Source organism: Suncus etruscus, chromosome 11 (assembly GCF_024139225.1).
Source record: "Suncus etruscus isolate mSunEtr1 chromosome 11, mSunEtr1.pri.cur, whole genome shotgun sequence".
Lineage (NCBI taxonomy): Eukaryota > Metazoa > Chordata > Mammalia > Eulipotyphla > Soricidae > Suncus > Suncus etruscus.
The window spans coordinates 335025-361659 of record NC_064858.1 but is presented as its reverse complement, the minus strand read 5'-3'; the positions used below and the strand labels follow the sequence as shown (position 1 = coordinate 361659).

The following is a 26635-nucleotide window of genomic DNA, read 5'->3' as shown; positions in this document are numbered from 1 at the left end:
GACAGAAAGGAGGTTAGTGGGGGATGAGGGAGGGGCAGGGCAGACACAAGCCACACCAAAGGGGCACTTTATTGTTTTTTCTTTGTTCACAATGATGAACACGTTCTGGAATTACTAACAGTGATGACGTAACAACTCGGTGATCACATTGGAAAGCCACGGGCTGTCATTCCGAGGGAGCATCGGGTCTGAAACTCAACTAAGAATGTGAGGGGAGAACCTTCTCCATTCCTGGGGTGCCTGAGGCTCACCTGCACCAAATCCTGCTCTAGCAACACTGGGAGCCCGCTCTGCCTGCACCAACTCCGTCCTTCTGGCACCTCGTAAGGGGGGTCCAACATGTCCTAACCACCAGTGCGCAGTGACATGTGGGGGACGCTGCCCTTCCTTTACTGTCAGGAAAGGAAGGGCCAGGGCTGGCCCCATAACTGACTCTGCACCTCCCTGGCCCCATCACTGCTGTGTAGCCTGAACACATAACGCTCCTGCTTCTAGGGGTGCCTGGACCCTGAGGTTGGCTGAATTTAAGAAGCCTGATTCAGTGGTCGATTGAGAGCACTAGATCCCAAGGCTCAGGGCTGGGAGTGAGCACAAAACTTGCTTTCTAGGGCTTTGGCCTCTGGGTTCTGTGCCTTCCCGCAGTGGACAGGGTGGAATGAGCGGCCTGTTTGCGCAGCTTCTGCGCTCAGAGGCACTTGGGGAGTTGAGTTCTTCGTGGAGGTGCTTTGTAAAAATAGGGGTTTGAGGGGGTCTTAGAAAAGGCAGGCTGAGCCCAAAGACGACTACGAACTGGGCCGCAGCAGGGTCTCAGGAAATGTGTGTGTGTGTGTGTGTGTGTGTGTGTGTGATTCTGCTCATTAGGCTCAGTAGGACAAGAGGGGCAAGAGCCTTTGCAACTGGGGTTGGTTTTCAGGAAGAAAGAACTTCACAGGGACGAAGACACATCACAGCGGGCAGAGTGTTTGACTTGCAAACCGCTGATGAGATTCTATCCCCAACATCCCTCCCCCACGAAAGTCCCCAAACCCTGCCAGGAGTAATTCCTGAGTGCAGGACCAGGAGTCTGCCCCGAGCACTGCCAGGTGTGGCCCCAAACAAAAATATAAGTGTGACAACTGAGGAATTGGGGAGTCTGGAAAGTCCGGCTGAGGGCAAAGACTGCTAGCCAACAGTGACTGGCAGGGATGCCAGCTGGAAGAGTTTTATTTTTAGTCTACCAACTGAGGTCAAAGAAAGGCATCCTGGGGAAAGTCTCCAGAATAGAATTCTCGAGGCTCTTCATCAAAGGGGCCCTAATTCCCCAGCAGTTTGTGCTTAGGAACGAGACAGAATGTTGGGCAGAGACAGCAGCTGTGTGCCCTAATCAGGAAGCTGCAATCTAACACCAGCGAGTTCTAAGTTTCTGAGTGACACTGACCTTTCAACATAGTGTCTGTAGCCCAAAATATAGCCAGGAAATTTGGAATTGGATGTTTCTGTTTGGGGACCCCAGCTGGAGGTGCTCAGGGCTGATTCCTGGCCTTAAACTCAGAGAACACTCCTGGTGGTGGTGGTGGGGGAACAGGGTGCCGGGGATTAAACCAGGTTGATTTCATGCAAGGCACGAACCCTCTCTACTAAACTATATTGTATTGCCCCAGCTCTTATAGTTGGATTTTATCACACAATTAAATACAGCCCAGACTAGCAGTATACAAGGTAAAGAAATCCAACTCTTGGGAATAGCTAAGCTCCATAAAGTTTGGCTACAAGTTCCTTTATGTCTTGACCATTTTATAACAGAATTTTTTTTTAAAAGGTGTATTTTATTTAGAAAGCCAATTATGTCAACTTATGGCTTTTTCCCCCTTTTCTCCTTCCAAAGTTTCTTGAAATTGTAGGCAGATTCACAGAAAGCCAAATTATGTAAGAAACTGGGCCAAAAAATATTAATTTATGACAAGGGCATCTAGCATAGAGGAAATAGTCATCACAGTACAAAAATCCTACTGTTCATCTTCCTTAAGATATTATTCAGTGACATCCTTTCAAGCAGAAGTGAAAAGGATATGATAAAAGTCATAAAAATCCAGGACAATGAATCACTAAACAAATGAGAGCAACTAGCCTGGTACAGACAAGACCTTTTCCTCCTAAAACCTTTTTTTAAGGGTAGATTACTTTCAACCGTTAAAAGTCTACTTGATGTGAACTCTATTTCATAAACTATATTCAATTACCATTCCAAAAAAACCTTCATATAGATATTAACCAGAACTGTAAAAATTCAATACTGTGGTGATAATAAAACTTGAGAGCTGAAGAGCATAAATTTCTTCACGAATTTATTATATAAAACACCCCCAGAATCATAGATTTCTTCTCTTCTCACTTTCATTATAGAGAAGCACACGAAGGCGAGGCCTTTCACTATCACTAAGCAGCATGAGGCTCCCCTGAACCAAAGTCATGTTCAGACTGTTACCAGGATTCTATAGGGTGCCCAGAAAAACACTGTATCACAACATGGAAGCATTGTCTTTCCCCCACTAAATTATGGTGAAAAAAAAATGCCACTGCTTTATTTAGCATTATGGTACAGAACACTTCTCTATCAATTACTAAAAGAATTCAAATAATCCTGAAAGACACCCTTTTTCCCCTCCAATGATTTGAAAACTTTTTCTTGTCAGTTTCAGTCAGTTAAGACCATCATCAAGGCACAAGCTCAGCCTATCAGCTTTCGCTTGTAGTAGAAGGATAGAGCAATCTGGTCTCTCCTTAGTGAAAAATACATAATCCTTTTATTTTATATTGCAATAAAAGAGAAACAGCACAGACACAGAAGCCTACAGAGGGGAAAAAAACTACTAACCTCTGAATGTCCAGCAGATAATTTACACCTATTTGTACTTTTCCATAGTACACCAAAGTAATAGTCAACACTCACTTTATTTTTTTTGAAGTAAAATGTCATCTTTGGGAATATACAATGTGAGTCGGCTGTCAGAGGAACAGCTCCGTTCGTCTGGGTCTCAGCACTACTGTGAGTTAAGAGAGAAGGCACAGTGGCCATCGTCCCTCCGTCTGTTCAAACACGGGTCACGTGCCTTGGCCACGTGGCGGCTAGACCGATGACGACAGCAGAGGGAAAACTCAGGATTGTCCATTTAAGATGCAGGTCATAGGTCATGGATTCAAAATTTATTTTAAGTGCACTTTCACATGCTTGGTGTTTATAATAAACAGACTTCCTACTTTGCTTGCGACAGACTTGATTACCATTTCATTTGGCCAAATGCACTTTTCCCCAGTAAACGTAAAAAAAAAGAAAAACAACAACAACAGTGACAACAGTAACAACAATAACAGCAACAAAAACAGACAGAAAGACATTCCCTGTCCTTTCATATTCTAAGAAAGAGGATGGCTACTCCAACAACAGTTCACAGCGGGACGCATGAGGACAGACAGACAGACCAGACCGTGGCATGAGTTGGTTTTGTTTGGAAAATTTGTTGTGCTGTTACTCAAGTCAAGTTCTGAGGGCTGCGGCAACACATACCGAGTTCTCCCTTCCATCTTTATTGACTCTCAAGATTTTGCACAGAAAACTCTTTGGGGACTAGAACAGCAGCAATAGCATCACACTGTTTCTCAAGACTTCAAGTTTCAAAAGCAAATTGTTAAAAAATAATAATAAAATACAGTTCCTGATTTGAATTAAGATACAGGGGACCCCCCCCAAAAAAACCCCCAAACACCAAAATAAACCAACCAAAAGAAAAAAATACCACAAAACAAAAAACCTAGCACATACTTGAAAGTTATGTGGTCTACAAATGGTGGCAATTTTTCCTGGGAGAGTAGTTTTGTTGGTATATATTTTTAAATAATCAAAAAGGCTCAACCTCAAGCAGTAATAAACACAAGCAAAAGTGATTTAACCCTTAAAATAAATATTCAGCAAAACCTCTCTGTACATACACAAGTGAAAGAATAACACTTTCACGCAAAAAAAAAAAAATTAAAATAAAAAAAATTAGATAAAGAGTTGTTCATGTAAGTAGCGGAAACGTGCTGTTGCAGCCCAGGGGTCCCCAACTGGGCGACCAGGATGTGCCCCCTGTGCCCATTCTCACAGCCTCGGGAACGGGAGACTCTCACCATCAACTTATCCCTCGTGTTACTTTTATTAAAATTGTTAATTTCTCTTCTTTTTTGTTGTTTTTTTTTTTCTCCTGTTTTACAGCATGCCAAATCCTTTGGCGTAAGTGATGGCCTTTAACAATCTCTCTTTAAGTTTTTCTTTGCTTGAATATTCCGGAAGTAAAAGGACGTTAAAGCAAGTATGAGATGTAGGTAACCTAGAAAGAGGAGGAAAAAAAAGCAGAAAAGTCAGTCCTGAGAAACACGCTCAAGGTACAAAAGCTGCTTTTAGACACAGTAAGTATTGGAGATGGTTACCAATGGAGCCTCAACATTGCCGCCAATGACAAAGAGTGGTTTCTTGGTTTTACAACTACCCTGTCTCAACTCATCTTGATTTCAGACATCCCTCAATGGTGATTATGAGCTACTACTGCATCCCGAGAATGACTATGGATCAGAGACTAACCCTTGTCCAGATGGATCTTCTCTCCTTTTGTAGTCCTGTGCTGAGATGCAAGACAGCATACATGAACTTTTAGGGGAGCTCTCCCTACCAGGAAAATATGGGAATACATCTGATGGGCTGAGCTCCCCTCAAAGTCCATGCATGCCGTGGCAGACCTGAGTATCTGAGTCAGAGATGCTCATGACATTCCTCCTCTCTAGTAGGGAAAATGACTGAAGCCTGAACTTTCAGAATGCAAAACTGAGATCTTCAGTCTATCTGGAAGTCTTGGCAGTAGCCAAAACAAATCTACGTGGACACTGCCATAAGGGGGATACGTGGGCCACAAATCAAGATGCTTGGGCACATCTAAGTCATGGAAATGCAACTTTCCCAGGATAGCCCACCAGCCCCCAATGTCCCTTCCCAGTGTTTCTCAATGTGGCCCACCAGTATATCCAAGGGGACACGCGTAGAAATTGGGTAGACAGGAGTCCAGAGCATGAGTCTATGAGGCCAGCCAGGAAAACAATGAGGAAATATGGCCTACAGTCAGGATGTCTCTAGAGTGATCTAATACTCAACAAGTCAATCTCTTGAGCCTTGAATTCTAATCACAGAGCAGTGTCACAGTACTAGCAAAGGCCACCAACTCCTCACTCAGTTAATACTGAAACTACTTTCTCGAAATAGCAGGTAGCTCACTCCCCAGGAGTGCCAGTAGTAAGTCCTGTGTGCTGCCGGGTAGCATGGCCCCCAAAACGAAAAAGAAAACAACAATTGTTCTCTGAGGAAATGTTCCCCAGGAATTGGTCACAGGTGGCAGGGCCTGGGTGGGCTCAATGACAGATTCCTGAGTCCTCATAGTTGTTTGGGTCTGGCCTTACCTTTCTGTGTCGGGGCCGTTTTTGGCAATGATCATCTTTAACTTTCCCAGGCCTCCCACAGGTGCTCGGTCTGTGCCTGTTGTGAACTGCAGGAAGAGTCTTTTTTGCTCGTCAGTAAAGGAGTGAACGATTTCCCAGAACTCCCTATTAAGAGAAGATCGAACACTGGTTTTAGTTTAGCATTCTTTAGAACCAGGGCTAATAACACAAGCTGATGACTTATTAAATTGAGCTGCTGAGACAAGTGGAAATGCTCAACAAACCTATGTATGCATTGCTGGTAATTCAGGACCTAGGAGTCTGCTAAGGCAAATGTACCCAAGGAACCTTTTTTTTGAGGGGGTGGGGGTTGGGTCACACCCGGCCGCGCTCAGGGGTTATTTCTGGCTCTATGCTCAGAAATTGTCCCTGGCAGGCTCAGGGGACCATATGGAATGTCGGAATTCAAATGACCGTCCTTCTGAATGCAAGGCAAACGCCTAACCTCCATGCTATCTCTCCGGGCCCAATGAAACTTTTTAAAGTATAAAATCTTTCAGCACATTTTTAAGGCCAACTATGAGAGAATCACAATATAGAGTGAATAACAAAAGGTGAAATCAGGGGCCGGAGAGATAGCACAGCAGTGTTTGCCTTGCAAGCAGCCGACCCAGGACCTAAGGTGGTTGGTTCGAATCCAGGTGACCCATATGGTCCCCCGAGCCTGCCAGGAGATATTTCTGAGCAAATAGCCAGGAGTAACCCCTGAGCACCGCTGGGTGTGGGCCAAAAAAAAAAAGTGAAATCAGAAACCTAATTTCATGAATTATAAGAAAATAGTGGGATATCTGTTCTTATCTTATTCTTCTGTTACTCCAGACTTACTCAGCTTTGATGGAGAGGTGACAATAAAGACAAAGGCTGGGACAGGACCAGAGGAAGGAACTTCAACACATAGCTCACAAATTCAAACCCCAAACCTAGCGTATGGTCCCTGGACCCCAAAGTGGACAAAAGGAAACACAAACAACCATAAACATCAAACAATAGGGGCAGGGTATTCTATGGAAGGGACAGATGAACTGGATTGCTCTAATATTTCTAGGAGAGTGACTTCATCTAGCATAATTCCTAAATCCTATGTGAACAAGCAAGTTTTTAGATGAACCCCCTATGCCTAAGACATGGCTACAGGACCCCAAATATGTAATAGAAAACCAAATGCTTGCTGGTGATAAGTCATAAATAAACCACACTTAAATTTTCAAAGTTATGTGACTCATTGTGGGACTGTGATCCACACTTTAAGCCAAGACTGGGGGCCAGAGAGAGCATGGAGGTAAGGCGTTTGCCTTGCATGCAGGATGGTAGTATGAATCCCGGCATCCCATATGGTCCACACTGCCAGGTGTGGACCCCCCCCCCCCCCCCAAAAAAAAGAAGCCAAGATTGGGCTGGAGTGAGAGCACAGAAGGGAGTGAGTTTGCCTTGTATGTCATTGATCCGGGTTCAGTGCCCAGAATCTGCCAGGAGTAATTTCTGAGTGCAGAGCCAGGAGTAACCCCTGAGAACCACCAGGTGTGTCCCAAAAAATAGAAACCAAATCCAAAACAGAAACAAAACAAGACAAACAAAAAACAGCAGCCGCCGCCAGGATTTTGAGCAATATTGGCAGGCTTGTTTGCATTCCAAGCCAATCATCCCTACCAAATACACTGAGACACACACACACACGCCGTTAATCTTTATTTGAAAACATGAGATTCTTGGCAGAGCACACCATATTTCTTACATCTGTAATTTTAACCCTAGTTTTTTGATATTTTGGTATCAAGAATTTATGATCTGTATTACCAGAAACTGGTATTTCTGTAGGTGCCAGGCCATTACCACAGGCTTGGGCTCTGGCTTGAAGATTCCTTTGTTTTCACCAATGTCCTCTCGTTTCCCTTCCTAGCAGCCCCAGGCCAACCCACAAAGACACTGAGGAAACTGGTCTTCGAGCTCCAGGGGCCGAACCTATCCGGGAAGAAGGGGACAGTGCTCCAGCTCAGGGTAGGTCACTGCTGGTGTGTTCTGCCTTGGCTAGAAAAAGAGGACGACTCCCGTACCCTACAGGCCTGAGGGGGAACAGGGTGCCCTCACTCTGTGGGAGGGAGGCCCATACCCTGCAGCACCAGGAGTAGGCGCAGGCCAGTAACTCTAGACAAACACTCTTTCTGAGATTTTCTTGCTTTAACTTAGAGCACCTCTCTTGCTGTGTGTTCTGCTCTACCTTGTAATGCTGAATTAAAGGGGCTGGAGTGAAAGCTGGCAGGCACAGCCCTGGGTTTGACTGCTGGCACAGTAGTAAATAAAAGGAATAGAAAGTAGCAACCCCATCTTAATGGGCCTAAACATAAGCTGAGCCCAAAAATATATTTGCAAATGTACCAGATTAATTAATCCTTTACTCAATAGCCTCTAGAAATGGAAGAAAATGGACCATAACACAACAACAGCATCACTCCCTAGCAGCAGGGCTTGAGGCACCCAGGAGGGAAAGTGCTGGCAGGATGGTCCAACCCTCTGGACATGAAGCTGCACTGGTATCCTTCACTTCAGAGGGCACCAATAAAGGCATTTTCTATCCATCTTACAAGGGTTTCAGGAGGAAACAACACCCCAAAACAAACCCACAAATCCTGAGCAGGGCCCAAATCAGGTTTCAATGCAGATGCTGAGGAGTAGCTCAAGGCCCCTCAAAAGGCCAGAACACGGGCACCCAGAAATGCCTGATGCCCCAGTACCTCTAGTTCTGAGCAGTCGCAGGCTTCAGTGCCAGAGCATGGTCTTGCTTGTTCAAGTATCACCCGAGTGGCCCTTAGGGGCCAGAGACTACTGGCCTCCCACTACATACCAGTGCCACTCTGGGAAAACACTGTGGGGTCAAAGTGGCAAATCTTTCATCATGACAAGAAAAACCACAAAGTGAAAATAAAACTGTCACCAAAAATGTGGAAATAGACACTGCAGTGACATGACATGGATCTGAACACACTTTTCATAAGGGTGTTTCAACCATCACATGGAGCCCTATGGGATGCCAGGGACTAGACCCAGGTTGGCCTATACATGGAACAATTTCTGAGTGCAGAGCCAGGAGAAACCCCTGAGCACTGCCGGGTGTGGCCCAAAAACAAACAAAGCTGCATGAAAGAACAAGGTGGCTCCACCTGGGAGTTATTAGTGGCACAAAGAGAAGAGGAGTAGGTGGGACTGAAGATGCAAGACATGAGTCTGAAAGGCCAGAAGCTAAACCAAGAGCAGCATCAGCAAAGCAAGTGCTCAGGAAAAAAGAGAGAGTGTGACAGGAAAATACTGGCATGTCCTCAGGAAATCAGCTCTGGAGACCAACCACAACGAGTGGTACAAGATGTGTACTCAGACCAACAGGGAGAATAGGGAGGGCAGAAAGAGAGCGGTGCCCTAAATCTCCTAAGTCATATTTAACAATGGACACAAACATGGTTATCAGTACTGAAAGCAGATGTGTTTAACAGAGGGGAAAGCCAGAAGCCTAGAACAGAAATTTCACATTTCACTTAGATGACAAGAGGGAATGAACAGCTCTCATTCGCCTACGGATGACGTAACCAGAGCAACCAAGAATATAATATAAAACAATGCACAGCAATGAACAACAAAACCAAGAAGGAATTCTGAAACATGCTTCAGGGATGATGTAATCCAGGGCAGGCCAGCAAAGAACATCAGTACCACCGAATAACTGAAACAGCAGACCAAAGTGCTAACATCACAAATACAAAGTCCAAATGTAATAATCATGAAGGAGGTAATCGAAAGAATAAAAGCCGATTTAACAGTAAGGCATTTGGGAGGAAGGCAGACAGGCAGGCAGGTGTGATGCTGGTAAGGTTAACCCATGGCCTCCCCATGTGCAGCCTATATGCCTCACTTCTGGCTCCAAGCACGTGACATTTATAAGCTCATTCAATTTCAATAACAGAGAAAGGAAGTGGGGGAGGTGCTCTGCATTTCTGGAAAGCAGAATCAGGCTCCAAGAAGATGCTATAGTGAGGAAACACGCCTGCTCATTCTGCACGTGGCCCCTGACACCCCACCAAGCACCACCAGGAGTGAGCCTTTAACAGAGCCAAGAGTAAGCTATGGGCACCACTTGGTGTGGCCGAGAAAAAAAACACAAAACCAACCAGAAAAGTTATATTCATAACAGACTGACAACAAAACAATGAGGAGTCATAAAGAGAGAACCTACAGTGATAAAAGGTGAAACCCACCGAGAACACATGATTCTAGAGAAATGGGCCAAGTGACAAAACACTAAAATACAAAGTAAAACATGGAGATGCAAAAGGTGAAAGAGACAAACGCTAAGGAGTCACAGAAATGTACCTGATTTAACATGTTAAAAGAAAAGTACTTTATATAGGAAGTACAGGTCAGTATGCAAATACAGAAATTACTCTCAAGCAGTAAAGAAAATTCACAGTAAACAAAACTCAGACACGGTTACGTCCTTGGCATTTACTTCCAGAAAAATGGAAGCTTCTGTTCATCCACGAGTCAAACTGGTGCATGCCAAGCCTGAGAGTCAGGAGTTAGGACAAAGGTTAAAGGCTGAAGGTTTTCAACCCCCAGCACCAGCTTGGTTCTGCCAGTACTTCGGGGAGCAAGCCCAGGCCTGGTGTGGCCCCAAACCACCCCCACACAACCTCTTTACTGCCCACAAAAACCCACCCAAATCTGCAGGCCCCCACCACACTCCAAGACTGGAATAAGTTCCAACAGTGACTACACAAGAAGTTACACAACCTGGGGCCATAGAGTGCACTGGGCTGAGCTCAGGCTGCCCTCGTAGGAGGTCTCCTAGGGGGATCAGCCCCTGGGCTCCACTAGAAGCAACCGTGGAGAATCACTAATGACCAGAGACAGCAGAAAACAAAGGGGAGGAGAAGGGGTCATCAACAGGAAGTATTGCCACCCTGGAAAGGGGTTGAGAGGTCAGGGGAGGGGACCACTATGACAATGAAAAAGGACAAGAACTAGGTGTCGGGGGCCAGAGCAGAGAGGGCATTTGCCTTGCAAGCAGCTGAGCTAGGTTCGATTCCCAACTTCCTATAGAGTCCCCAGAGCACCGCAAGGAGTGATTCCCAAGCAAAAAACCAGGAGTCAGCCTGAGTACCACCAGGTGTGGCACACTGCTCCATACTCCCCTACCCCCCCAAAAAAGAATAGTGTGCTCAAAGGAGAGCAGTGACATGCAAGATGTTCCTTCAGTAACAGCACTGCTAACCATCAGCACCTGAAAGGAAAAAGCAAGCATCTATCATAGAGGCAGGCTTGGGGCAGGGAGGGAAACTGAGGACATTAAAGAATGGAAATGGATACCTGTGCTTGAACATTGTGTCCCTGAAATTTGACTTTATATCATTTATGGGGATTCAATAAATCAATTTTAAAAAATAAGAGGGGTGGGCTGGAGTGGTGGTTGCAGCGGTAAGGCATTTGCTTTCACGCGGGTCAATGTAGGGACAGACCAAGGTTTGATCCTCCGGTGTCCTTATGGCCCCCCCAAGCCAGGAGTGATTTCTGAATGCATAAGCCAGGAATAACCTTGAATGTCACCGGGTGTGGCTCAAAAATGAAACAAAACAAAAAAAGGGAAAAAAAATGAAGGGGAGGGATCCCAGAGATAAAAGTAGACCCTAGTCACTTGTCACTTCCAGATTGAACTCTTCCCTCCCACCCACCCCAACTTCCAAATTAAAAAAAAAAAAAAAAAAAAAATCAAAGAAAAAATCTGGATGACTTCCAGAAGAATCCAATGGGTGAAAGAAGTCAATTCTAAAACATGACTTTGAACTTTCTAAGGTTGATAAAACACCAGAAAATTTAATGGAACCAGTTAACAGAAGGAAATTAAGTCTAACAGATTTAAAATGTCCCCTAATAACCAACCTCCACAAAATGGAGAGGCATTCAAAACAAAAAAGCCCAACCACCTTCAAATCATTGTGTCCACAGAGAACCTTCACATACATCAAATAGAAATTATGCTATTATTTAAAAGCTGGAAACAAGATAGTTTTTTTTTTTTTTCTCCATAAGATACAAACTATCTTGTTAGCACTTGAGAACTTGAGATGCGGCAAGTCAGCTCCAAGCTCTACCTCCAGGCCCAAGTCCCTCTCCTTTAGGCCCTGCTGCCACGTGTGTGGCCCCACTGTTTCCGGGTGCAGCTCTGCTCTGCTTCTCTCTCCACCAGCTCAGCAGGGGAAGAGAAAGTTGAGTTCTTAAGCACAGCTAGCACAATACAAAAAAGCTGGGTCTAGTCGACAGGTAAAAACTACATTTCTGGCTCTTTCTGAGAGAACTTGGAATTCAGCTCTTTCAAGCGTAAAACTGACACAGAGCAGCTTTTCTTGGGGGAGGATTGAACAGGAGATTCCAACTGTTCACGCAAAGGGTTCCATACTAGAGAACCAGCAACTGGTCAGAGCCCAAAGGAAGTAGAGAAATAGTCACAAGTGGCACTTCTTGCAGGAATGGATATTTCAATCCAAACCCCTGAGAATATTGGCTCAGTTAAACTCACAATGCAGAAGAAAACAAATGGCATTCAGGGGAGGACACACAATGAAGACCAGTGACTCTATTACAAATGTGAAAACTGAACAGAGGGAGATCTTCATAAAGCTGCCTTCTGAGAGAGAAGGTGGAAGCTCGTAATGTCGAACATCTCACCTGATCAGAACCGCTGTCCCTGGTATAGCCACCTCATATTCTGTGGTTTCTTCCAGTGCTTGGAAATCTAGATTCTGCAAATTCAAGAAAATATAGCTCAACAATCTCTACTTCAGACACTCCATACATGGACAACATGATATTCTGGAAAGACACTGGCTCCCTTACCCGGCTCCCACATATAAGCAATTCAATTTCCTCTGGTTCTGAATAAGTACTTTAAGGTGGCGATTCATCTGGTCACCATATGAAAACCTCTCCGAAAAGCCTTGAACTGTTTTTCACCGATTTATTGAGAATATAGTCAGAGTTAGAGATTAACAAATTCCTGCAAGAAGCAATCATAAGAATTCTTATAACATACTTAAACAATAAAGTAGAAAGTTATATAGGTTACATAAATGACATTTTAAAAATTTTCTATTTTCCCAAAGTGAAAACATTTAAGATTAAAAAATTCAAACTACACATTAAAAGAAAATCAACTTTCCAACAACTTCACAACTCTAGTGACTGTCAAATATTGAACTTTTAAAAGGCCACGCACAAAAACAATCCATACATAATTTCAATTCTGGTTGGTATATTTATTTAATTGCTGCACAATACAATTTGTGTGTGTATATATATGTATATATATATACACATACATTTTTTTGCCAACTCAGTTGTGCTCATCACTCATTCCTGGGAAGTGCATGTGGTGCCAGAGATAAAAAGTGGGTTGATCGCATGTGAGGTTCACATCTTATTCATTGTGCTATCTTTCTGATTCATCAATAAGCATTTTTAAAAATGCCACCTTTGGTGTAGTTGAGCTTCCCCTTACAAGGGTAAGTCAAGCAATCCACATATTTATTTATAAAAAACTAACATCAGCCCCAAGATTCGCCATCTCAGGGAGTGAAGTCTTTCATGTGTTATGTGCACTCATCACTCAACAGCACAGCCAGTAGCAGGCAAGGCTGCCAGCAGACCAGCTCCCCTTGCTCCAGCCTCACCCTCCTAGTCAGCTCCTATGCTCAGTTGTTTTTCAACCCCGCATCCCGACTCTTTCCTCTGATAGGGAGCTACAGACTTACACACTAGTTTCTCCCACTAGTTAGAAAAACGGCTGTTGCTCTTCAGAATATGGTCCAATATTGGCAACTTGGATTCCTCTCTAAGAAGCATCTTGAAGTCATAGGCTGACATGCCTTCAAGGTCCTGACACGTTGTGAATAAAGAGACAATCTAATAGATGTCAATTACCTTCCGGTTTTCGTTGGTAATTGGAATTTTTATCGCCGTTCTCCTTAAGATCATACATCATGGGGGTTCCCAAACAAGGTCTGTCTGTGAGATCTGGAACGTTATCATCATGTCCTCCTTCCACATTCCCTTCATACTCCAGCAGGGTCTTTTAAACTCTGATAACAGTACCCCTAGCAACCAGAAGGGCAAATCAAGGTCAGCACAGAATAATCCCGCTTCCATGGAAAACGAAAACTCTGGCACTGACCAGAAAAGCTCAGGGTCCCCTTGGAAGGTGCCCAGTCCAGAGAATGAAGGCACAGGCTCCCCCCTCTGCCAAAAAACCCAGTATCACCAGCCAGAAGCGGCCTTTTATGCCCGGGGACCCCCAGGCAGACGCTTGGGTACTCAGAGCTGTGCTGAGCTTGCCCAGCACATCTCACATGGATTTCAGCAGAAGACAAGCAGCTTCTAAGGTCTCAGACTCAGTCTTACAAAAAGCTGCCCAGTAATAACAATCTTGAAAAATTCTCTCCATGGATATTTAAGAGGTTCTTTCTGGCACTTGAGAGGCAGGTAGAGAAAAAGAATGAACTTAATCTAACTAAGTACAAGCCCCAATAGATTCCAAATAAAAAACTTGGACTTTTAAAGATACAAGATTCTTAAAAAAGGGGCAAGGGAAAGGCGACGCAGACTTTACAGGGTGTGAGTCCCCCCAAGTCCCGGAAAGTCCCCTTCTTTCCCATCAATTTCCTGTAGACGACCATGGGGAAATGCACGTCCAAGATACAGTTGTTTATAAATGGCCAGGCCCAGCACGATGCCAATCAATGTGAACTGACCCTCAGTCCTCGAAGAAGATGGATTGAACCAGAACAGCTTTGTGGCTTCACATCTATATGTGAACATACCTGTAAGAATGATTTACAAATACAAATGCAGAAGTTTTCTATTTTAGTAAAGAAATAACAGCAAAGTAAATATAAATATCAAATTAATTACAATCTAGAATGTTGGTAAGGAACCCAAATGTTGAAAAGCAAAGTTCAAATACATGTGATTGTTATTGATTGTGACAAGATGTAACATAAACTCTAAGAACTCAAGGAAATCAAGTAGTGGATAATTTTGGAAGTATTTTAGAAGAAATTAATAAAATATTTTTCTTTGGGGGATTCCTGGAGCCTTATACAATGATCTCGGAGTTTACTCCTGGCTCCTGTGCTCATGAGTGCATTTTTTCTGTAATGTTCCCATAAAGGTTTTCTTTTTTTCTTTTTTTTGGCCTTTTTTTTGGGGTGGGGTGGGGGCAATACCGGTGATGTTCAGGGGTTATTCCTGGCTTCTGTGCTCAGAAATTGCTTCTGGGCTCAGGGACCATATGGAAAGCTGGGAGATCGAACCCAGGTCTATCTTGGGTTAGCCGCATGCAAGGCAAATGCCCTACCACTGCACCATTGCTCTGGTTCTCTCCCATAAAGGTTTTTCTAACAAAATCATACAACTTGATGATTATGAGTTTTTATAATTATAATTATTTAAGATTATGAGTAAAACAAAATAATTTCTACTTTTATCTATAATTGTCTTCTCTTTAAAAATCAACTAGTGGAGCCGGAGAGATAGCACATCGGCGTTTTCCTTGTAAGCAGTCAACTCCAGGATCCTAAGGTGGTTGGTTCAAATCCCGGCGTCCCCCAATGCCTGCCAGGAGCCGATTTCTGAGCAGACAGCAGGAGTAAACCCTGAGCACGGGCCGGGTGTGGCCCAAAAAACAATAAATAAATAAATAAAATAAAAATAAACTAGTTTAGGGCCCTATCTACAGCAGGCAGGGCACTTGTTTGCAGATGGCTGACTAGGGTTAGATCCTCAGCATCCCATATGGTTTCGGGCATTTTCCAGGATAAATTTCTGAGTACAAGAGCTAGGAGTAACCATTTGGGGGACAATATTCAGATTCCTGGAAGAAAAATGCCAGCAGCTTAGCTTTCACAAAGAGCAGCCTACAACGAAGGCTACTTTTGCAGAGGGGCTGGACAGAGGGCAGAGGCCAAGGCCTGGAATGGGTTTCCCCAAGCACAGGGCCCCTCCACAGCGTGAGTCCAGGCACAGCTGGCTAAGGATCACCAGGGGTAGCACTGGGAAAACCACCCTCCAAAAGTATTTCTGCAGATTATTCTAAACTATCGTTTCTAAATATTAGAACCATAGTTTAAAAAGTAAGGAAACATACATAGATTTCCATCTTTAAAAGGGCATGGTCCTAAGTATATTCGTTTATTTTTGAATAAATTATCACAAAAGATAGTCTTAATAAATAGAGGCTTATTTTTTATGATCTTAAAAAGCCTGCTTCCACTTAATATAAGGATTTATGTATTTAGGGGGCTGTAGTTGATAGCACCGGCAGGAAGGGATGTTTGCCTTTGCGCAGTTGACCCCAGGTTGGATCCCTGGCATCCCATAGTGGTATTCCCGAGCCAGGGATGTTAATTTCTGAGCACAGAACCAGGAATAAGCCCTGAGTGCTGCTGTTTGTGGCCCCAAAACAAACAAAAGAAAAAAGATAAAAAAGATAGACAAAAATTTCTGTATTTATCATTAACTATATAGTAGATACCTGTAAGTTTGTGACATTTGGATACATCAAGAACAATTCAAGTAACAGAAATAACAGTCTATGGAGACTCAAGAAACTCAATTCCCAGGGCCCGGTACAGTGGCAGCTAGCAGTAAGGCGCCTTGCCTTGCAAGTGTTAGCATAGGACGGACCGAAGGTTTCGATCCCACAACAGTTATCATGAGAGAACAAGTGTCCTTGTACAAAACTTACTTTATAAAACCAAGAGTGGTTTTTTGTTTGGTTGGTTTGGTTTATTCTGGATTTCAGTTTCATGGGATCACGCCCCAGCAGTGTTCGATTATGTGGTCACAGGGCTCAAACCGGGGTTGGCCATGTACAAAATAGACCCTGATGAAAATAAGTAATGAGATCCTTCAGCTGTCTAATGTTAAATCAGTCTTCTCAATGTCATCTTACATGGAGATAAATATGTTCCTGTATTATACTTAGTGGAGTCATCTGAAGTTAAAAGACACTCAACTTGAATAACTGAGTACGGCAAATCAGTCCTCAAAACATACCACCTCAGTCATTACCTGTGATTCTAGAATCCATACAAAAACCGCTACTACTCTTCATTATAACCTAAAGTCTTAATTCAAGAAGACGGAGCACACCAGGATCTCTGGCAGGAAATGCTCACCAATATCTGGGTTGAAGATTTCTTCCACCACCAGCTGGAAAAACTCTTTGGAGCCCCTCCTCATCAACTCCTTGTTCCGCCTTCAAATTCCACATACAGCTGCTTCTTCATAGTCCGCAGGGTTCTCCATGGCAATCATCTCCAGCTAGTGAAGAGAGAAATTTGTGATTGGCAGCTCATGGTACAGTTGTAATTGAAAAATGCAAACAAAAACACATTAAGGAGGAAGGCTAAAAGATTGGTGTTGAGCAAAGAGCCAGACTTGCATCATATGGGAAACCAGGGCAGAAAAAGGGCCTACACTTACTAAAAAAAAAAAAAATATATATATATATATATATATATATATATATATATATATATATATATAGTGTGTGTGTGTGTGTGTGTGTGTGTATAGATATAGCTATGTTATTATTTATATGTAGCAGAAAACTGGAATTAAAATTTATAATGTTTCAGTCACACACACCTAAGTTCTACAATGACAAGGGGGAAAAAAAAATCAAGATAGCCAAATGCCTGAGTGACTACCAAATAAGTAATTTTTGTTTGTTTTTGGGTCACACCCGGCGGCACTCGGGTTACTCCAGGCTCTGCCTTCAGAAATCTCTCCTGGCAGGCTCGGAAAGACTATGTGGGATGCCGGGATTTGAACTACTGTCTGTCCCGGGTGGGCTGTATCTCTCCGGCCCCTCAAATAAGATTTTTTTTGGTAGTTTTTGAGTCTCACCCAGCAGTGCTCAGGGGTTTTTCCTGTCTCCATGCCGCAGAAATTGCTCCTGGCAGGCACCGGGGGGGGGGGGGGTGGGGGGGGGCCACACATGGGACTCCGGGATTCGAACCAATGACCTTCTGCATGAAAGGTAAATGCCTTACCTCCATGCTCTCCTCTCCGGCCCCCTCAAATAAGAAATGTTTTTAGCAAATCAATGAAGTCCAGAAGTCTGGCATTGAAAACTGCTTGAGAATAATTCTGCCTTTGGTTTTACTTTGTTTTGGGCCACACCCAGTGGTGCTTAAGAGTTACTCTGGAATGTGCACTCATAAATTACTCCTGCTTGGGGCCGAGAGATAGCATGGAGGTAAGGCACTTGCCTTGCATGCAGAAGGTCAGTGGTTCAAATCCCAGCATCCCCATATGGTCCCTTGAGCCTGTCCCTGGGGTGATTTCTGAGCTTAGAACCAGGAGGAACCCCTGAGCGCTGCCAGTGTGACCCAAAAACAAAACAAAACAAAAAAAAAAAGAAAAAAGAAAGAAATAAATTACTCCTGTTGACCTTGGGGGATCCTCTAGGATGCCAGGGATCAAACCACATGCAAGACAAATGCCCACCCCACTATGCTATCGTTCCAGCCCCAAATTCTGCTTACTTTTTTTTTTTTGGGGGGGGGGCACACCTGGTGATGCCTCAGGGGTTACTCCTGGGCTATGAGCTCAGAAATAGTTCCTGGCTCAGGTGACCATATGGGACACGGGGGATCGAATCAAGGTCCGTCCTAGGTTAGTGCATGCAAGGCAAACACCCCTACTGCTTGCGCCACTATTCCGGCCCATCTGCTTACTTTTAACCCCAAAATCACTTCAAACACTTTTGATAACAGTGTACCATCTATGATCATCTAGTAAAGTGCATAACTTTTATGATTTAAAACCTCTACAGGAGGGGCCTGAGTAGATAGCATGAGGCAAGGCATTTGCCTTTCATGCAGAAGGTCATTGGTTCAAATTCCGCATCTCATATGGTCCCGCTGAGCATGGAGCTAGGAGTGACCCCTGAGCGCTGTCGGTTGTGACCCAAAAACAAAACAAACAAAACAAACAAAAACCCTCTACAGATCAGGGCTGGAGCAATTGTCAGTGGGAGAGGGCATTTGCCTTGCATGCAGGCCAACCTGGGTTCAATCCCTGGCATAACATATGGTTAAGCACCACAAAGGATAATTCCTTACCCTGGAGCCAGGAGTAACCTCCTGAGCATCACCAGCTTTGGCCCCAAAACAAAACAAGATAAACAATAGGTGATACATTTGCTCAGATCCCTCTTAAAAGTTTATCACTTCTCCAAATATAAATCTTTAAAAAAAAAAAAAAAAAACACTATTTTACAGCTTTAAATAATTAATGCACCGTCGGAACAATAGCACCAATAGCTCTAAAACAAAATACAATCCCCCAAATCCAAAACAGGTAATTTTTTCTTGAAATAAGTTACATGATTCCATACTTGTTCATACTGGTCCTTTAAATTTGCACCAACGCAGGGCATCCATCATCAAGCGCCTAGTGCTGAAGGTGTTGGATGGACTGCAGTGCAGTCATCACTGGCCAACTTCTCAGTCACTCACTTAGGTCTCTGCTTTCCTCAACGACAGAGATAGGGTCTGATACTCTTCCGTCACCAAGTTCTCAAGATTTAGGGCCAGAATGACAGGCCAAGGCACAGGGTGCAGTCTGAGGGAGAGGTCTGGGCACCACAGGTCCCCAAACACTCTGGGAGCAGTCACATTATAGAGCAGACTCAGAACCAGCCTGTGGGCTGTTGTGTAGTCAACCAGGTGTGTGGGCCCAAAGCCTATGTAGAGAACGAGTTCAAGCAGACAATGTCTGATCAGTCAGAATAAAACCGTTGGAATCTGCAGCACAGAAGGAAACTGGAAAAGCTGGAAGGAGGTCTCAAAGCCAGACTACAACACTGAGGACTGAGTGACCATCTCAGCCTGTGGTGTGCAACATTAGACTGAGCTCCACTGTGCTGGAGATCACGCTTCTTCTACATGTCTTGTTTCTGTTTTTTTATGGGTCACACCTGACAGCACTCAGGGGTTGTTTACTCCTTTCCTGGAAATTGCCCCTGGCAGGCATGGGGGACCATGTGGGATGCCGGTCCTGAGTCGACTGCTTGCAAGGCAAACACCCTACTGCTGTGCTATCTCTTTGGCCCCATATGTCTTGAAGTCACAAAATCAACTCTACCTGACCCCAGCACGATGCATCCCAGACTAAAGAAAACAAGATTCCATTCTCTGTACTGGGCCGGAGAGATGGTAGACCAGAGGGCACTGCCTTGCACATGGCTGAGCCAGATTTGGTTCCCAGTACCCTGAGGGTCCCCTGAGCCTACTAGGAATGATTCCTGAGTACAGAGCCATGAGTCAGCCCTGAGCACTGCCACATGTGGTCCTCCGAACAAAAACCTGTGACTGATTCCCTAGAGAGATCTGTGTGGAGGAGCAGGCTGTGCATGGAGACAGGACCCAGGCCAGCCTGCACTTCCAGTGGAAAAGGACAAGTCTGGCCCCATAAACATATGAACACGAGTGTGATGTGTTGTATGTGTACAGTAGTACATGCAGAGCACTTAAGGGGATCCCCTGCTCAAGTCTTCAGGGTATCCAGCTCCTCTGACTGGCTCTTTACAGCCTGCAGAAAACTTCAACTCAATCATCACAAGAAAGTAACCAACTGAGAGCCAGAGAAAGAGCACAGTGGTAGGGTGCTTGTTTGCCTTGCATGTGGCCGACCCAGGAGGAACCCAGTTCGATCCCTGGCATCCCATATAGTCCACCAGCCTGCCAGGGGCGATTTCTGAGTGCAGAGAACAGGCGTGATCCCTGAGCGTTGCTGGATGTGACCCAAAAACCAATATATCAATAAATAAATTAAAAAAAAAATAACCCGCTGAGGGGCTAGAGGATAGCACAGTGGAGAGGGCAACCCATGGCCGACCTGGGTTCAATTCCTGGCATCCCTTAGGGCTTCCCTGAGCCCACCAGAAGTGATTCCTAAGTGAGTGTTACGAGGAACCTCGGAGCATCATCAGGTGTGACTCCCCCAAAAAACCCAGGGTGCACTTATATGCTGGGCACAAATTCAAGAACCTTCCATCTATCAATGAACATCTCCTAAGACTCTTCTGCAATTAGTAATGTGGGAATAACCTGAATTTAATCATGGAAACCCCAACGCATGAGCCACTGGAGTAACAGTTACTGCAGCAACTGGCTGCAACAAAACCGTATTTGGTGTTAGACTGTGTCCAGACCATTCCCTAATGCTCTTTCCTAAACCATGTGTTTACTGTCTACTTAGGCTTCTGTGTACTTTCCAGAGTTTTTATGGAAGAGTGCAGACTGCTCAGCATATCTTCCTATGCAAATATGAAAAATAGAATGATTTGAGAAAAGTAGGTGGCAACTCATTTCTGGAGATCAAATTTCCCTAAATTTCAGTCATTCTCAGATAAACGCCAGGAATTCTGTCAAATACTGTAACTCCTGTATATGTGATGAACCTGTCTTTTTTAAAAAGCATAACACAAGTTAGGAATAACTTGACAAAGGCTATATTTATATTGCATTTATTTTTCTTTTAAAATAAAGCCCAAGTCCAGTGTTAAAGTAGAAAGTTATTTAAGAATCAAATTATAAAATGCCACTTTATGCAATATATACCATTTAAAGAGGTATTTTTAATTAAAAGCTGTCTAGACTATAGCTGTAGAAGTATATTAATGAACATTCTGAAGTTTACATTCACATAGATTTAAATTTTTACAAATATTCTGAAAGTAGAGTTCTATACTAATTTAATAAAGGTCTATCAAAATATGACTAAAGACAAACCAAAAAAAAAAAAAAAGACTGGATGTTCTTACATCTGCTTCTTCTCATCTGACTTCCTCTTCTCACTAACACTCTTGATTTCATATCTGTTGGATAAAATGATTTTCAATTTCTGAACTTTTAAGTGGCCAAAATGAAGAAAGACTAGGAGTCCATTTTTATAAATGGATTTGAACTCCAAGTGTTTCCAGAACTCCTACAGAGGACATCGCAATGTGAAAATACCACACCTGCCAGACTTGAGAGAAACCCGAAGAAAAACGCCACCCTTCAAGATCTTCCAGTGTTCTTGACTATTAATCATGTCAAATCCATCCTTATCTAAGGTTGAAAAAATTCTTACAAAAATTATTATAGTATTTAGATCAGACCCCCCCCCCACTCAATGATTCCATTTCAGTTAATTTTCTCTCCTCCCCTTTTCAAAAATAATTTTTTAAAGAAGGTTAAAAGGTTTATTGGGAGAGGAGAAAGTAAAAGAACTCCCCTTGTGGGAAGCAATTAGCATATCAGTTAATATGCTTTTCTATTGTACAAGAAGCAAGATTTTCAGATAACTCAATTATATTCAACTTTCCCTCTAGAATAGCAACAAGTTTCTACAATCTTCAAACTGGGATGGACAATAGGTAAAGCACAGAATGATATGGGTCTGAGACCCCAAACTGTAGTGTGATGTCCAGTTACATATCCAAAGGACGCAGCACCGTAACCAAGGAATTCAACAGGTTTTGTTCTTTGATATAATTATATGGTGCTGATAACGTATAAAGGTCTGCTTCATTCTATTGTTCTGCTTTGAAGAAAATGAGGCATAAGATTTTAAGTGACAAGAAAGAAGTCACTGAGTGAAGCAGCCTCGACTGAGGAGCACTGAGTCGCCATTCTCCCAGCAATGAAGGTTGATGGACGCAAGATCCAGATGGAAGTTTGTGCTTTGACAAGAGGTAGGGCTTAATAAGGCTCTAGAAACGACCAAGGGGGAGGAGGTAAGTAGGTGAAGGTTCCATCCCACCCTCGCCTGTTCCTGCTCTGGGGACTTGTCAGTCCCACAATGCCATCTTGTCTTTGGGTCAAAATTCTTAACCCTTAATTCAAACTCTACAAGTCTTGCCTTATCCGAAAGATGACTCTTGCCACTGTTAATTTCTAGGCTTTGTCCAGCTGTTCTTACTGCTAAACCAATTTTTTCAGAAAATGCCTTTTACAGACATGTACTAGAACAACTGCACTCCTTCCAAACAGCAGTCCTGCAGTTTCCTTTTTCAATTCTTTTGGAGCATCGAAGAGAGATTCCCAGATTCTGCATTAGCATTCCTAATCTGAATCTCATGGTCACAATTCAGACATGAAGAACTTGCAGAGGGCAACCATCAGGCCTTACCCTCCTAACTCACAATGAATGACCTGATGCAATTCAGACCCTTTCCATGGGAATGCTTTCAGGAAAACCACCAGGCATTTACTCAAAGAACAGAAACACTTGTTTTAAAATATTATTGAGTATATATTTATAAAATACAAACCCTGGGGCTGGTGCAATAGTAAGACTGACCCAGATTCCACTCCCCTTATCCCATGTGGTCCCCAGCACTGCCAAGAGTAATTCCTGAGTGCAGAACCAGGAATAACCCAATAGCAATTGGACATGGCCCAAAAACCAAAACAACAATAATAATAAAACAAAAACTCTCAAATTAAGACTTTTATTCAAATGCAAGCTGGGCTCTAGGTTGTTATAATACCCAAAATAGGGAAAAAAAATGCAGTACTATAAGGCCATAAAAGGTGTGTATTCTGGAAAATTCTATTCGTTGTAAAAACAATTTTAACCTAAAATTCACTCGTTTTGTTTACACTGTATCCTTGGTAATTAAAACAATTTTTATTTCTTAGAAATTACAAAATAATAATATATAGCAGTCTTATACATTTGATAAAATACTGTAAAAACTAATGTTCTGGTCAAAAACTGTTCTAAAATTCTACATGATGGAAGCTATTTGTTAGCCTAGTTCAAGTTACATAGTGCATCAAAGCAAAGAACGTTTTTTTCTTAAAAGGAGTTATCTGTCTCTGTCCTTCCAATTATCTGAAAATGACCCAAGGAAAACTGTCTTCATCACCATTCCTTTTCCACCTTCAGTAATAACAATGACATAAATGAAAGCAAGGCCCCCTGCAACTCAATGTAAGATTCTCTGAAATTTTACCCCTAGTGAACCACACACACATTCACGTTTCTCCTCTTCCTGACCCTACCAGAGTCTTCAAAAAGAATGGTAAATGAATAAACCAAATAGAAGCAGCCAGTCATTAAGAGGAGGCCAGGAAGTTAATTTCAAGTGTCCGACTGTGACCTAAAAGGAAGGACGTTTCGAAGAATCAAATGTCCAAATTCCATCAGCCCTGGAGAAATTGACCGAAGAAGATAGTCAAGTACTGCTTCTTAGATCTTTCCTAATTTTTTTCTGGGAGCTGGGCAGTACCCAGCAGTGCTCAGGGACCTCCCCACAACAGGTGGGTTTCAGCAGACCAGATGCAGTGTCAGGATTGAAGTGGGGTTGACCCCACTTCAATGTGACCTCGCCAGCCCGTGTTCTTTTATAAATAGGTAGATAAAACATCCAAGACCCAATATGATACATTTTCTTTCTTTTCCCTGAGCCATCCCAGTTGATCCTCAGAGGTTACTCTTGGCCCTGTTTTCAGGAATCACTCCTGATTTGAGCTTGGGAGGACCATATGGGATACCGGGTATTGAAACCGGGCCTGCCAAATGCAAGGCAAGCATTTTATCCACTGCACTATTATTGCTCTGACCCGAACACTTACTATTTTAGTAAGAAATTTTGAGTAAAATCTGCTTAATGTGAATATCTAGAATCCCTACAAAGCTTCTCTCTGTGGCCACAATTGTTTTTCTCTGCTATTTCTCAAACTCTCACAGGTAAACTTCTGAGCAGATATATCACTTGTTTTATATTTTGAACCACTTCTGGTGGTACTCAGAGCTCAATCCGGGCAGTGCTCAAAAACAACCTGTGCAGAGCCAGGCAAGTGTTTTTCCCATATGTGGGGCTATTTCTCTGACCCCACACTCATGGTTTTTCAAACAAACTGCTTTTGTGGACTGGTAATGTTCTTATAGTATCAATAGGTCAAATAACAATTAACTTTACAAATCAGAACTGACTGAAGGCAAGTTAGAACAATTAAAACTTCAGAGTGAACATATTAAAAACCCAAAGACTGGAGAGATAGCACAGTGGCGTTTGCCTTGCAAGCAGCTGATCCAGGACCAAAAGTGGTTGGTTCGAACCCCGGTGTCCCATATGGTCCCCCGTGCCTGCCAGGAGCTATTTCTGAGCAGACAGCCAGGAGTAACCCCTGAGCACCTCCGGGTGTGGCCCCAAAACAAAACAAACAAAAAAAAACCAAAAAAAAAAAACCAAAGACCTTAGGGGCCGTAGCGATAGAACAGCAATAGGACATTTGCCTTGCACATAGCCGATCCAGGACAATGGTTTAAATCCCGGCATCCCATATGGTATCCCGTGCCTGCTGGAGCAATTTCTGAGCGAAGAGCCAAGAGTACACAACCCCTGAGCATTGCTGGGTGTGACCCCAAAAACAAAACAAAACAAAACAAAAATCCCCAAAGACCTTAAAATCTTCTGGGGTTGGAGAAATTGCACAGCATATTGCATGTAGCCAACCCAGGTTCTATCAGGATCCCATAATGGTTCCCTGAGCCCTTCAAAAGAGATGACAGAGTGCAGAGTCTAAGAACTACCAAATGTGGCAGAAATTTCCCCAAGGAACACCCTCCAGTTCTCAAAAGTTCAGTTGAGGGGTTGTTGAGAGCACCAGAGAAGGAAATGGGACTTTGGGGAGAAAGAGGCCAGGTTAATTCCTGAGCAGATACAGCTAACAGGGAGAGAACTCTTTTCTTCAACTCTGAACTGGATCATAGAGAGCTTTGTAAAGGCCAGGAAATGCTTTTGCAAAAGACCAAGTAACCCAAGTGTGCACTTCTGGCATTGGCAAACATACTCTGAACAAGGAAAATTCATAGACAGACCTCAATGTTTTCATAAATCAACATGCATGTCCTTATAACCCAATTATTCCAATAAACTCTGTCAAGTGACTCTGACAAGTTAACTCTGTCAAGTTTTCCAATGAAACTGTTCTGGCTCCTGACAATAATTATTGAGTATATTAATTATTCATATCGTTTAAACCTACATGACTAAAATGAAAAGGGCACCAGAAACCAAGCAATGAGAACTTATTTCTTTGAGCAGTTCACATCCCTTGTCTGCCTAAACTGCTAACTGTACTTTCCTTGACTACAATAAGCAAGTGATGTTTTTGAAAATCAGAACAAAACAAAACAAAAAAAAACACAACTTTCAGACTATGTTTAAAACAATCTGTTGTAGGGGCTGGAGAGATAGCATGGAGGTAGGGCATGCAGAAGGACAGTGGTACGAATCCTGGCATCCCATATGGTCCCCCGAGCCTGCCAGGAGTAATTTCTGAGCATAGAGCCAGGAGTAACCCCTGAGTGCTGCCGGGTGTGACCCAATCCTCCCAACCCCCAAATCTGTTGTAGATATCCAACAACTGGATCAATTTATAAACACTGATGTAGACAACTCTACTTTAAAATCTTTTTGAAATATTTTTGTCTATATCATGAGTTCCTATCCTTTATTCTATGGAATAACTTTCTTTTAGCTAGCATTAAATCTTATCTAAAGTAAAGAAACTAGTAATCATAGTTAAGTGAGAACAGCCAAACCCTTCAGAAAGGAAGGTGCCTTGAGACAAATGTACACAAATGCTGTGAAAAAGTGGATGGTAATGTCTGTCCTCCAGGCCCATGTCCTTAAACACAAACATTGAAATCTTCTTTGCTGTGGTGAATAACTAAACAAAAAGCAACTTCTGTAGAGAACCCAGCAGTGAAGAGCAGGCTGCAGCTTCCAGCCTTTTCAGTGCTGAGGTCCTGACTGGGTAATCCAGGTCCAGTCAGACAAGAGATACCCAAAACAGGAGCCATTTCCCTCCCACGCCCAGTAACCCCCAGACAGCTCTGACTAACATCTCAAAGGTGTATCCATGGTCTCAAGTAAATTTCCTGAATTATCACAGCTTCTCATCACGTGTGTGTGTGTGTGTGTGTGTGTTTTCCATGAACTTCTTGAACGATCATTCCATCTTCCCATCATTCAAGCACCTAGCACAGTGGCAATTTGTGTGTCCATGACTGTCCCATCTTCCCA

At 43.3% G+C, this 26635-nt stretch overlaps 1 protein-coding gene and 1 long non-coding RNA gene across 2 annotated transcripts in view; one reads left to right on the top strand and one right to left on the bottom strand.

Annotated features, from left to right (window-relative positions):
* LOC126021858 (uncharacterized) overlaps positions 1–26635 on the top strand; it is a 70764-nt gene that overhangs the window by 42893 nt on the left and 1236 nt on the right. The window contains exon 4 of the long non-coding RNA XR_007500254.1: positions 7400–7497. This is a non-coding gene — a long non-coding RNA (uncharacterized LOC126021858). The remainder of the gene's footprint in view (positions 1–7399; positions 7498–26635) is intronic.
* UBE3A (ubiquitin protein ligase E3A) overlaps positions 2761–26635 on the bottom strand; it is a 51462-nt gene continuing 27587 nt past the window's right edge. The window contains 18 exon segments of the mRNA XM_049782722.1: positions 2761–4346; positions 5464–5607; positions 12211–12284; positions 12379–12414; positions 12416–12495; positions 12498–12528; positions 12530–12538; positions 13462–13491; positions 13493–13534; positions 13537–13578; positions 13580–13619; positions 14136–14161; positions 14163–14243; positions 14245–14357; positions 16716–16768; positions 16770–16792; positions 16794–16826; positions 16828–16860. Coding sequence (XP_049638679.1) covers positions 4226–4346; positions 5464–5607; positions 12211–12284; positions 12379–12414; positions 12416–12495; positions 12498–12528; positions 12530–12538; positions 13462–13491; positions 13493–13534; positions 13537–13578; positions 13580–13619; positions 14136–14161; positions 14163–14243; positions 14245–14357; positions 16716–16768; positions 16770–16792; positions 16794–16826; positions 16828–16860 — 1011 coding nt within the window. The 3' untranslated portion in view covers positions 2761–4225.